At 42.2% G+C, this 13,901-nt stretch overlaps 1 protein-coding gene across 1 annotated transcript; it reads left to right on the top strand.

Annotated features, from left to right (window-relative positions):
* The first annotated feature begins 364 nt into the window (after window positions 1-364).
* Window positions 365-3,673, top strand: LOC120056846 (early growth response protein 1-like). Its single transcript, XM_039005085.1, has 2 exons — window positions 365-1,030; window positions 1,423-3,673. Exons 1-2 carry the CDS (start codon window positions 820-822, stop codon window positions 2,661-2,663), a joined length of 1,452 nt encoding a protein of 483 aa, XP_038861013.1. The 5' UTR covers window positions 365-819; the 3' UTR covers window positions 2,664-3,673.
* The last annotated feature ends 10,228 nt before the right edge of the window (window positions 3,674-13,901 follow it).

Here is a 13,901-nt window from a genome sequence, read left to right as displayed (position 1 = left end):
GACAAGGAAGTGGAAACCCACCGGAACTGATCCTTGTGAAGGCAAGACCTTATATGGCATGTCGTAGCTGGGGTTTCCGGCAATGGCGGTGCGCTGCATAGATAGGACGTGTGCATTTACTCCGAAAACCACGGCAAAACAGCAGCAACCGTCGTGTATTTCTATATGAAAACTATTTTTGTTATAATATGCACCGTGTGAAATCTGTGAATATTGCAGAATATGTTGATAAACAGTCTCCAGCTCTCCCCATTTACTCAGACAAGTCTTCGGTGTCCTCAACTGCTTTGTCTAAATATGGTCTTCCTCCTGTCCTTATTTGGACATGTACGTCACGGCAAGAGGCTTTATAAAGTGGTGGGAATCCTCAGCCTAGTGAAACAGCCCTCGCAGCGAAACAGAGCTCATATCAGTACAGAGCAGGAAGCACAGTACTACGCTAGCGAAATTATTCTTACCAAACACGTGAACTAAAAGCGAACAAGTTAATCAAAAGGGAAAACACAACAACTACACATTTCTTTATTACAAATCGGGATTACTAGAAGAAAAAAAAAAGTTTTAATTCCTACCGTTACGGGAATGAATGAACCACAAGATCGTTATTGAAGACTGGGATCTTTTGCGAAATTGAATGCAGCAAAGTCTTGCAGATCTTTCAGCATTGGATTCCTCAGACCATCCTCCTCAACAAGAGCAGCAGCAATATATTCAGCTGGCTGGTAATCTCCTCTCACCCGAGACAGAAAGCTGCAGCGCCAGCTGCGTCTCCACCGCCTCTGTTTCTCCAGACAGTCAGAGCACCGGCAGCACAGCACCATGGCTGCAGCCAAGACAGAGATGCTCCCCTCAGCCCTGCAGATCTCAGACCCACTTGGCTTCTCCTACTCTCCCATGGACAGCTACCCCAAGCTGGAGGAGATGATGTTGCTCCACTCAACAGGGACCCCCTTCCTGACTGCCTCTGCACCAGACGGTGTAGGCTTTGGGACCGGGGAGCCTGGAGACTCATACAACCATCTGACTGGAGGTAAGGGCTGCTCCAACTCCTAACTCTTTATGGTTTAATACATCATACATACTCAGAAATATGCATGGCAATGTGCATAATCAATGAGATTGCATTTCAGTTCTGACATAGCCTGCAGTCTATGCAAAATATATGAATACCCTAAGAGGTTTTGAAAAATTATAAATAGCTTTACAAAATAATTATTAGAGCTATACTGGTATTTATCTTTATGGATGATTTAAATGATCTTTTAGTGTCAGCACCTGCTCTTAGTAACGTGATGTATTTTGTATGAGCCAGCAGTATTGTCCTGTGCTCACCCCCCCCCCCCCCCCCCCCCACAGCATGGGGGGCTGCCATCTGTAGAAAATGTAAATGTTATGTTTAACGCTCGCTGTTTGTTCTTTCAGATACATTGCATGATATCTCTATCGGCTGTGAGAAGTCTCTAATGGAGCAGACCTACTCAACCCCTCGCCTGCCTTCCGTCTCCTACACGGGGAGGTTCACCCTGGAACCTGCAACCAGCTGCAGCAACAGCCTGTGGCCAGAGCCATTATATAGCCTGGTCAGTGGGCTGATGGGCATGTCCCAACCACCCACCTCAGCTGCCCCATGCTCCTCTGCTGCTCCGGTCAGCTCCTCCTCCCACACCATGAGCTGGCCCATCCAAGTCGGCGACACCAGCACCACCTACTGCAGCGTCAGCCCTGACCTCTTCCCTGACTCTAACCAGTCCTTTCCCAGCCCCTCAAACAGCTCAGTCCCGTACCCACCACCCGCCTACCCCAGCAGCAAGACATGCTCTCTGCCCAACATGTCTCTGCCCATGATACCAGACTATCTATTTCCTCAGCAGCAGGGTGAGATCAGCTTGCTGCCCCCTGACCAGAAGACTTTCCAGTGTCAGAGCATCCAGCAGCAGCTCTCCCTCACGCCCCTGTCCACCATCAAGGCTTTCGCCACACAGACTGGTTCTCAGGACCTGAAGGGCTCCTACCAGTCTCAGCTGGTGAAGCCCAGCCGCATGCGCAAGTACCCCAACCGCCAGTGCAAGACTCCGCCTCACGAGCGGCCCTACGCCTGCCCCGTGGAAACATGCGTCCGCCGATTCTCCCGTTCAGACGAGCTGACACGCCACATCCGCATCCACACGGGCCAGAAGCCCTTCCAGTGCCGCATCTGCATGCGCAACTTCAGCCGCAGTGACCACCTGACCACACACATCCGCACGCACACAGGCGAGAAGCCCTTCCCCTGCGACATCTGCGGCCGCAAGTTTGCCCGCAGCGATGAACGAAAACGGCACACCAAGATCCACTTGAGGCAGAAGGACAAGAAGGTGGAGAAGGCAGGGTCCGCCCCCATGGCCATCCCTTCCCCAGTCTCGGGGTACTCCTCCCCCTCCACATCATACCCCTCTCCCAGCTCCTCATACCCCTCCCCAGTGGCGTCCTGCTACTCCTCCCCAGTGCACAGCTCCTATGGCTCCCCATCAGTCAATACCATGTACTCCTCAGCCTCCAGTACATTTCAGACGCACGTGTCCACCTCATACGGTTCCCCCACAAACATTTACAGCTCCCCTGTGGGCACTCCTCAGTCAGACCTGCAGTCCACCCTCTCTCCAAAGAACATTGACATCTACTAAGACTTTCATATCTTTACTTATCATTTATTTCTGTTTGAAAAGAACAAGCAAACATCATTGTTACCTTTTTGAATGCACTTTTGCTTCCCCTGTGTCCATACAGCACTTAAAGATCATGAAACATGACAGATAGCGACAGAGGATGGAAAGGGAACAGTTTCTCTCTTCAACCCAACCCCAGTACTTCAACGAGTCTTCTGATATGTAGACAGCAAAGGATATTAGGCTTTTGGTGGGACTTTTTGATACTGACAGCCTGAAATTCAAAAAGACTGATGATACGCAGACCGCCCCATGTATCAGTGTACCTGTGCCATATTTTGTTTTTCATCCTTTTAGACTTTGTAGATGATCGTTCTTTACATGGTATCATGGGAACTTGATGGCACCATGTTTCTCTGAATACGTTTTCTCGTATGTAGTAACAATGGTGGAACCACTCTTTATTGGAGAAGTACTCCAGCATGTTTACTGTAAGACACATTTGTTTCTATTGTTTTGTGTATTTACCCATTGGTACTCTCTTCCCTGTTGTTCCTTTTTCAACACGGATTAATGAAAATTATTTTTCATTAACATTTTCGTGCCTTTTTGTGAAGCTCCGCAAACTAAACTCTGTTTGTGATTGGATGTGTTGCATCTGAAGTAGCCTTAGAATGTGAAGTGTATTCTTCACGGATTGTAAGAGATTTTTAAGGGATGATTTGGAGGGAACCGAGGTCATAGCTTACCCAAGAATATAAGCGAAAAAATATATTTTTTTATAATTGAAAGCATAAATATGTACATATTCAGCAGTCAAAATGTTGTTACCTACTGAGTAGGCATGGGATTTTTGCATGTTATTTACATGCAGTTCATTATTTTGTGGTTATTTGTAATTGTAAAACCAAGTGACTGTTTTTGGTTTCTAAAGACATTGAATGCGCTTAACTGCCAAGGATATTTGGTGTACATGATATCCTTTAAGAAAAGGGATATTAATAAAATATCAATATATTATGATAAAATTGAGTTTGTATTCAAATGTTCTATATCAATATTTGCCTAATTTTAGCAGAGACATACACTCAAATGAAACCTCAAAAGCACACATTAATAGTATTTGTTGAAAATAAAAAAATGAATTTAAACTGAGCAAAAGCACATTAGGCCAGAATATGGCATTTTATGTCCAATACCACTAGATCATTTATAGAGCAGTAGCAGAAACAGCATAGTGACGGCCCTCCTCTCCTCCCTCGCTATCTGAGAGGAGTCCGACTGAGTGTTGTCATGATGTGTGCCTCCCTCACCTTCCCTGACGCTGGCTGTAGCCCAAATGGCACCATATTCCCCAGGGCCCTGGTCAAAAGTAAGTAGTGCGATATACACAGTGCACAAAACATTAAGAACACCTGCTCTTTCCATGACAGACTGACCAGGTGAATCCAGGTGAAAGCTATGCTCCCTTATTGATGTCACTTGTTAAATCCACTTCAATCAGTGTAGATGAAGGGTAGGAGACAGGTTAAAGAAGGATTTTTAAGCCTCGAGATCACTGAGACATGGATTTTGTATGTGTGCCATTCAGAGGGTGAATGGGAAAGACAAAAGATTTCTGTGCCTTTGAACAGAGTGCGGTATTAGGTGCCAGGTGCAACGCTGCTGGGAACTGCAACGCTGCTTAGTTGAACCACCCAAAGGCTATCCAGACAACTTGACACAACTGTGGGAAGCATTGGAATCAACATCGGGCCAGAATCACTGTGGAACACTTTCGACGCCTTATAGAGTCCATGCCCTGACAAATTGAGGCTGTTCTGAGGGGAAAAGTTGGGGGGCGTTCAACTCAATATTAGGAAGGTGTTCCAAATGTTTTGTACAGTCAGTGTATAAGGAAAAGGGTGCAATTAGGGGGACATCCGGTGTTGTAACAGGACAACAGTTTTAGGCCTAATCCAAGCTTCTGTCAACTCTCACACACACTGTCAGCTCATAACTCCCATGTGGGATGTTTGTTAGCCAATTACAGTGCCTTCAGAAAGTCTTCATACACCTGAATTTAGATTGTGTCACTGGCCTACACACAATACCCATAATGTCAAAGTGGAATTATGTTTTTAGAAATGTTTACAAATTAATAAAAAATGAAAAGCTGAAATGTCTTGAGTCATTAAGTATTCAACCCCTTTGTTACGGAAAGCCTAAATAAGTTCAACAAGTCACATAAGTTGCATGAATGAACTCTGTGTGAAATAATAGTGTTTAACGTGATTTTTGAATGACTACCTCGTCTCTGCACACCACACATACAATTATCTGTAAGGTTCCTCAGTTGAGATTTTCAAACGGCGATTCAACCACAAAAACCAGGGTGGTTCTACAATACCTCACAAAGAAGGGCACCTATTGGTATATATTTTTCATTTATTTAACCAGGCAAGTCAGTTAAGAACAAATTCTTATTTTCAATGACAGCTTATGAACAGTGGATTAACTGCCTTGTTCAGGGGCAGAACAACAGATTTTTACCTTGTCAGCTCAGGGATTCAATCTAGCAACTCTAACCACTAGGCTACCTGCCACCCCAGGTAAAAAAAAGAATACAAAATCAGACATTGAATATCTCTTTGATTAAGGTGAAGTTATTAATTACACTTTGGATGGTGTATCAATGCACCCAGTCACCACAAAGATACATGTGTCCTTTCTAACTCAGTTGCCAGAAAGGAAGGAAACTGCTCAGGGATTTCATCATTAGGCCAATGGTGACTTTAAAACAATTACATAGTTTAATGTCTGTGATAGGAGAAAACTTAGTATGGATCAACAACATTGTAGTTACTCCACAATACAAATGACAGAGTGAAAAGAAGGAAGCCTGTACAGATTAAAAAATATTCAAAAACATGCATCCTGTTTGCAACAAGGAACTAAAGTAATACTGCAAAACATTTGGCAAATAAACTTTATGTCCTGAATAAAAGTGTTATGTTTGGGGCAAATCCAACACAACACATTACTGAGTACCCCTCTTAATATTTTCAAGCATGGTGGTGGCTGCATCATGTTATAGGTATGCTTGTCAAAGGCAAAGACAAGAGAGTTTTTTAGGATACAAAGAAATGGAATGGACCTAAGCACAGGCAAAAGCCTTAAGGAAAACCTTGTTCTGTCTGCTTTCCAACAGACACCCTTGTTCAGTCCGCTTTCCAACAGACACGGTGAGACAAATTCACCTTTCAGCAGGACTATAATCTTAAACACAAGGCCAAATATACACTGGAGTTGCTTACCAGGATGACAGTGAATGTTCGTTCCTGAGTGGCCTAGTTTCAATTTTGACTTAAATCGGCTTGAAAATCTATAGGTAAGACTTGAAAATAGCTGTCTGCAATGATCAACAACCAAGTTGAAAGAGCTTGAAGAATTTTAAAAAGACACTTACCCAGAAAGCCTCACTGCTGTAATCACTGCCTGAGGTTATTCTAACATGTATTGACTCAGTGGTGTGAATACTTATGCAAAATAGATATTTCTATATTTAATTTTCAATACATTTGCTAAACTGTATTAAAACGTGTTCGCTTTATCATTATACAGGTATTGTGTGTAGATGGGTGAGCAACAAATCAATTTACTCCATTTTGAATTTAGGCTGTAACACAACAAAATGTGGAATAAGTCAAGGGGTATGAATACTTTCTGAAGACACTGTATAAGTGTTGTTAGTGTTCTTTTAAGGATGCCTTTAATAACGCTTTGTTGCTGTCTAATCCCTTCACCAACGTTGCATTAAGGATTGTAGACAAACCTTTTGTCACCAAGGTTTTAAAGGAGCAATGGTGTAATCAAGAAAAACACATTTACGTTACACAATAATGTAGCAGAACTGCTTATTCAAATGAACCCTAAAAGCTTATAGGAGCTGACGGCAGAAATAACTTGCAATATTTATTACAAGCTTGATACATTTTCAGTTATCACAGAGTAGAAAGAATAGACACGATAGAAATACACAAGGATAGGTGATGTAGTGGACCAAATAAACCTGGACATTTTTTTATTACATTCCAAATGATCTAATATTACCCCCACAGTGCAGTGAAATATCTCTCTCAAACCAAATGTCAAATAAAACAGTTGATAACAACAGGCTAACCAAGGCAACAAAATGTAAATAAGGTGCATTACTTCCATGTTCCTAAATTAACAGTTATAACAACCATGTGCTTTTGAAACAGATCCAAAAATACATTTCTGGTGTTTTCTTTCAGTCCTGCTTTCTATCAGCACTATGGTCTCATTACAGCAGAAACTCTCCACTGGGCTCTACCCGGATTCCTCTCCATCAAGCCACTGTAGTGATGGGAACATACAGGCATGGAGACTTGAATATGTTACGTTAGATTCAACCTTTTTTTTTTATGTACTCAATGTCAGAAACCATCCTATAACGTGACTAAACTAGGTAATAGATATCACAATGGTCTCGATAAGTTTCCAATCCATTAAATAATCTGCTTGGAATTTACAACTGGAAAAGACAGGGGCTTGTAGAGTAATTGATGATTTCATACTTTTCACTTGCTTATTGAATGAATGATTGTAGTAGATTTAGATCCCAGGAGCTAGAACACAGAGGGTCATTGTAGACATGGGACCATAGCCCTCTGTTGTAAAAGGACGTGACATCGCATGGTGGGAAATATCTGCAATGATAAACCACAAGGCTGGTCAAATCTTCCCATAGCCATGGAGACTTGATCGAATGACTAACATCCATGACAAATTGATTTGGACAAGATTTCGTTTATGACACAGTTTGTGTAAACAGGCCTGATATAAAAATCTGTCTGGCAGATTTGTGAATTTCGTCACCACCACACACCAACTTGCAAATTCACTATTTTATATTTTATCCTATTAGCTTGCCCTTATTTTCAAGAATCAGTATTGGTTCATGTCGGAGAAAAACAAGTTTTTCTATTAAAGAGAAGAAGGGATACTCAAACTGTTCCACACCTCAATCCTCACTAGGCTTTTGCCATATTTCCCGTCTGCAGTATTTGTGTGGATTCTAGAGCCGTTACATAAATGATTAAGAGGGTGAGGAGCCATGGAGGTCTTTCCACCCTCCTTTTGGCAGAGGAACAAGTGGGCCTCAAAGGCCTCTCAATCACAGGCTCTCTGGTCCGACACTGACCCTGCAGCCCCATTCAACTCACAACCAGACACGGGGAGTATGCAGTGTGTGCCCTAACTCAAGGTATGGCAAAGGCTTTGTCATGTTGAGAATTGCACATCCTATTTAGAAACTCAGTTTTACAAGATTGTATTTTCAAATCAAATCAAATCAAATTGTATTTGTCACATACGCCGAATACAACCTTATCGTGAAATGCTTACAAGCCCTTAACCAGCAATGCAGTTGAAGAAATAGAGTTGTTAAATAAACTAAAGTAGAAAATTAAATAAAAAGTAACACAATAAGAATAACAATAACGAGGTTATATACAGGATGTACCGGTACCGAGTCAATGTGCGGGGGTACAGGTTAGTCGAGGTAATTTGTACATGTAGGTAGGGGAAAAGTTGCACATGTGACATGCTGGTAGAAATGAGGTAAAACGGATTTATTAAATTCACCTGCATTAAAGTCTCCGGCCACTAGGAGCGCCGCTTCTGGATGAGCATATTCTTGTTTGCTTATGGCCTTATACAGCTGGTTGAGTGCGGTCTTAGTGCCAGTATCGGTTTGTGGCAGAAAATAGATGGCTACGAATAATATAGATTAGAACTCTCTTGGTAGATAGTGTGTTCTACAGCTTATCATGAGGCCAGCATCCCGGAGTCTCACTGTTGACATTGAGACTGGTGTTTTGCTGGTACTATTTAATGAAGCTGCCAGTTGAGGACTTGTGAGGCGTCTGTTTCTCAAACTAGACACTCTAATGTACTTGTCCTCTTACTCAGTGGTGCACCGGGACCTCCCACTCATCTTTCTATTCTGGTTAGAGACAGTTTGCTCTGTTCTGTGAAGGGAGTAGTACACAGCATTGTACAAAATCTTCAGTTTCTTGGCAATTTCTCACATGGAATAGCCTTCATTTCTCAGAACAAGAATAGACTGACGAGTTTCAGAATAAAGTCTTTGTTTCTGGCCATTTTGAGCCTGTAATCGAACCCACAAATGCTGATGCTCCAGATACTCAACTAGTCTAAAGAAGGCCAGTTTTATTGCTTCTTTAATCAGGACAACAGTTTTTAGCTGTGCTAACATAATTGCAAAAGGGTTTTTTAACGATCAATTAGCCTTTTAAAATGATAAACTTGGATTAGCTAACACAACGTGCCATTGGAACAGAGGAGTGATGGTTGCTGATAATGGGCCGCTGTATACCTATGTAGATATTCCATACAAAATCAGCCGTTTCCAGCTACAATAGTCATTTACAACATTAACAATGTCTACACTGTATTTCTGATCAATATGATGTTATTTTAATGGACAAAAATGTGCTTTTCTTTCAAAATCAAGGAAATTTCGAAGTGACCCCAAACTTTTGAACGGTAGTGTAGTTGCTTTGTCCTCCTGATGCACAGAAAATCCAGCCAGCTCTATATTATCCGTTTCGTCGTTCAGCCATGACTTAGTGAAAGATTAGATTTTACAGTTTGTAATGTACCGTTTGTAGGATACTCTTGGTCGTAGCTCATCCAGTTTATTCTCCAGTCATTACACGTTGGCCAATAGAACGGATGGTAGTGGCGATTTACTCACTCACCTACGAATCCTCACAAGGCACTCCGACCTCCGCCCCCCGTATCTCTGTATTTTCTTCACGTAAATGACAGGGATTTGGGCCTGGTCTCGGGGAAGCAGTATATCCTTTGCGTTGGACTCATTAAAGAAAAAATCTTCATCCAGTTGGAGGTGAGTAATCTCTGTTCTGATGTCCAGAAGATCTTTTCGGTCATAAGAGACGGTTAGCAGAAACTTTATGTACAAAATAAGTTATAAACATTGCAAAAAAAAAAAGAAAAAAAAAGCACACTTGGTTTGGAGCCCGTAAAATGGCAGCCATCCACTCCGGTGCCGGAGTCATAGTGATGTGCGTGTTAACACTTAATGTTGTGCCCCCAAATATCAAACCCATAACCCCTCTGTTTGTAGCAGTGGCTGCAGTTATCTAGATGCAGAGTACTCCCTTTGCATGAGCCTACGTATGTGACGACACAGAAATCTAAGTCTTAGAATGGAGTAGTCTCTCACGTACCCCACCTCTCTATCTATGAACAACAGGTCTCTTATCCCTCACAATCTCTGTCCATGTCTCTGGTGCATGGAGCAACAGATCCAAAAGCAGGTCTATAGGGTGGATATCAACGTTGGTGTCAGACACACAGAAAATACATTTTTTGGTAAACATTTTTAGACTGGACTCAATGATGCTCCTTGATGTTGTAGAACAGAATATGGGTTCTCCTATACCTTAGGGTTGGTAGAGCATCCCCTTTGACTGGCACCCAACAACTATCAAAGAGCTTGTTTGTTAAGATCGCTTTTCACACTCTATTAAATATTCTATTGTACGGTTTAGCAGCGTTGCAGGCGGTGGTGAACTTTCAAACACCATCACTGTGAGGCTTACAGTATGTTACATGTTTTTCCTCATCTTTAAAAGATGAGAGGCTATTCTCTTGGGTCAGAAATATGGAATACACGGAGTATACTGTAAACTCTCTTTCATATGTTTCTGCTGTGTTATACTGTAGTATGACGTATAACCTTTAATAGACACAGCTATCAATTTACCTTTTTATCCCTTATATGCTTATCTTCCCTGGGAATGTACACCCTGGGAGTTGAATATCATTCATTATTTGGGGTAATGAGTTCAGGATAGTGTAATACAGTTTAGTAAGCAACACATACAGTAGGTAATGTCTGATAAACAGTAACATTATCATAGAATTGGCACTCTAGGATACTTTATCAGGCACAACACTCACATGCACACATGCGTCTCTTTTTTATTATGTCAAATTATCCCTGTTACAAATATGAACCTCAGTAACTACAGTATATGATGGTCTGAATCACAGCAATGCTTCAGTTATAGAACTGTGCCTAACTGTGATTTGCAATATAATTACTTGAGAATAATTGCATATTACACCGTGAGCCAATGTAAGCACTATGTTCTGAAGAGTGTGGATCCTGCTGCTTTGAAATTAAGGCCTGTTCATATTTTTGTATAAGACTCTGCCAATTATGACATCGTGCATCACCAATTTACAAGCTAAAAATCAGTGTGAGTGAGTATGGCTCTCTTCATGAATCTTTCGAAATATGTCACACAGGAGAAAAGCACAGATTTTCACACCGAACATTGGCAGTTGGCAAAAGTTATAAAAATGCATTGACAGCAATCAAGCTATGTTGTGGGAACGAGGAGTGGGTGGGCTGCAATGTACTGAACAAGTGAAAATGTCTGGCCTTCTCCCACTATCCATCTCACCTACAGCTGTCCCCATCTTGGTGAAATTTGACCAGGCTAATTTTAGACCCAAAAATGACAAAGTCTGCAAAGTTGGTTTCGCGCATAGTGATGTCACAAAGAAACGGTTACAGAAGCATTGGACAGATGGGAACGTCCTCTCTCAAGAATATACAAAATGACCCATCTCAGCTGTCCCTACAACAGACATTGAAATATGGGTGAGGGAGTGGGTATACAGTATGCTGCCTGGCATCTCAGATGATTCCCATAACTCGTCATAGTTCATGGTATTTTCTGCACAGTGGCACTTGTTTTGTCCCCCAAGGCTGATCCCTGATGAAGAACCCAGATTTTCAATAGAATTAAATCGCTGATTTTTCCATAATGAGGTTGCGTAATAGGAGCGTAGAATATTGACACCTTCTGTGGCGGAGATGAGGGTAAAGCATTGTCTTCTCTTTAAAGCTTTTATAGTGCTGTTCCCCCCCCTGACAACCATATTTCTCTCTGAAAGCTGTGTTTCCATGTCAACCAACCTAAGCTCCTATGGAACAGAAGTGTGGGGGTGTACAGTTTCTTTCTGATCCCTGGAAAGCTTTGTATAATTTTGATATTCAAGAACTCTTCAAGTCTCTCCATTAAATCTTTTGATGAGACTCTGGAGTGTGGAGCCTAACCACTGTGTGTCAAACGTGTTACTCCACCCTCCCTCCCCCTGGCCACTTTCCTTCCTGTAATATTGCTGAAGCCTCTGATAGTTACACTGAAGAACAGAAGAGTGGTATACCCATAATCTACACTCTTAGTAAAAAAGTTGCTATCTAGAACCTAAAAAGGGTTCTTCAGCTGTCCCAGGTAGAACCCTATTGGATTAGAGAGGTGCAAGGGGCTGCCTTAATCGACGTCCATGACATCAGCACCAGGTGGGCAGTTGTCGTTAACTGCCATGCTCAAAGGCAGAACAGCATATTTTTCCTCACCTTACCGGCTAGGGGATTTCAACCAGCAACCTATCAGTTACTGGCCCAACGCTCTTAACTGCTAGTCTACCGGCATTATATGTGTGCTCTGTGCTCACCAGGTCCACATTGTTAAGTGTAATTTACCCAGTCGATTTCTCCCCACCTTGGAACCTTATAATTCTCCATTATACATTATCACCCAATCATCACCATTGCTGTTATTTTTGTAGAAACCAGATTTAGCATGAACGTTCAGATGATGTCACTGTTTCTCCCCCCCCCCCCTGCCCAGTTTCCTTGTTACAGTATAGTCCCTTCTTATATCAAACATTATTCTAATGAAAAAAAATATATTTTATTTTATTTTATGTACATAGTAATGTGTTGCAAATTGTATATCCCCTGTCCCTGAGTTGCTAGTCTCTTCTCTGTAGGTTAGTGAGAGAGTGCTTGTAAATGTATTTGAATGGTTCAGTATGTGTCTCACTCGTGTCTCTGTTACTCTGTTAAACAGCAGCTGGGTGATATTTAATCCCTGACATTCTGACCATGTTCAGCACCACCACTCTAACTCTCTCTCCACTCCACACACCAATATGCCATAAATCAAATATGGAGTTCCCCAGTTTCTCATAGATCAGTGAGAGGAGTACCAAAATCTGCCCTGGTTTAGGCACGCTCTAAAGGTCTTCTCCAAGACACACAGTATTGGTATGCCAGATAGTTCTGCCCCCTCTACTCATCATCCGGAACCGAGATTTTTGCAATCTCCATTTCCATCAAAGACTTTTCAATTGCTTCGTTCGTTTAGGGATCACAATGGAAATAAGTCTGTGACTTTTTTTTTGTAATATCCCTGTCGTGTTTTTAAAATGTATACTGTGTTTTTTTTAAACTGGCAAACAACATCTATCAATCAGAAACCACTAGGACTGACTCATGGCAATATTGGCTAATTCCCCACATAAATGATTCACACTCTTATTTGTGTTGCTGAGAACCCGAATCCTACACTTTTCTCTTTTTTACTGGAAGGCTCATTTCACAATATGGAAAGTGATAGTAACCCCTGTTTGATTCATCTTGGCAAATCATTTTTACTTTTTCTTTATATGCGGTAATACAGGAGGACTGTAAATGGAATTAGTTATTAACAGGTTATTTGAGAAAATGCATTCAAAGGACGATATGGTGTAAGAGTGCTGTTTAAACCTACAAAGTCAAAGTCTAATAAACCCCAGTGGAACACAGGGCTGTACACTCTCTTCCCTCACTAGACTTTAACCTGATTGTTTCTCGAGACCTTTACATTATCAAGGCTACTGTGCACATGAGGCACGAACTTGCTAAACCTCTTTTCCTTCCAAGTGTATGCTCCCTCTGCCCCTTGCCCCACCCCATGTCTCTCTGTCTCCCTAGCCCTGTCTGTGCCCTCCCTGTCTCCAGGCCTGTGGAATGGGGAGTGGTTTTGGATCAGGTCAGTCCCTGCCTGCCTGCCACTGCAGCCCGCCTCCCAGCAGTCCTCAGGAGCCAATAGGCATAGGTAATGTCACCGGCTGTTCCAGCCAGCCAGGAAACCTTTCTGCCCATACAAGGCTCTTCCTGTCCCAGTGTCGGACATCCTGATGGCTATGTATGGTGCTTCCTGAGCTCCTTTGGCTGCCTGCCCTGGCAAACGGGTGCAGGCCTTCTCTTTCTGTGACTGGAGAGAAAAACAACATTGTATTGTAGATAGATGATAGCTGCTGTAGATAGATGATAGCTGCCGTGTAAGGGAATGACTGTTG

Source organism: Salvelinus namaycush, chromosome 12, assembly GCF_016432855.1.
Source record: "Salvelinus namaycush isolate Seneca chromosome 12, SaNama_1.0, whole genome shotgun sequence".
Lineage (NCBI taxonomy): Eukaryota > Metazoa > Chordata > Actinopteri > Salmoniformes > Salmonidae > Salvelinus > Salvelinus namaycush.
Note: the sequence above shows the minus strand (reverse complement) of the source record. Positions and strands in the feature narration are given on the sequence as shown.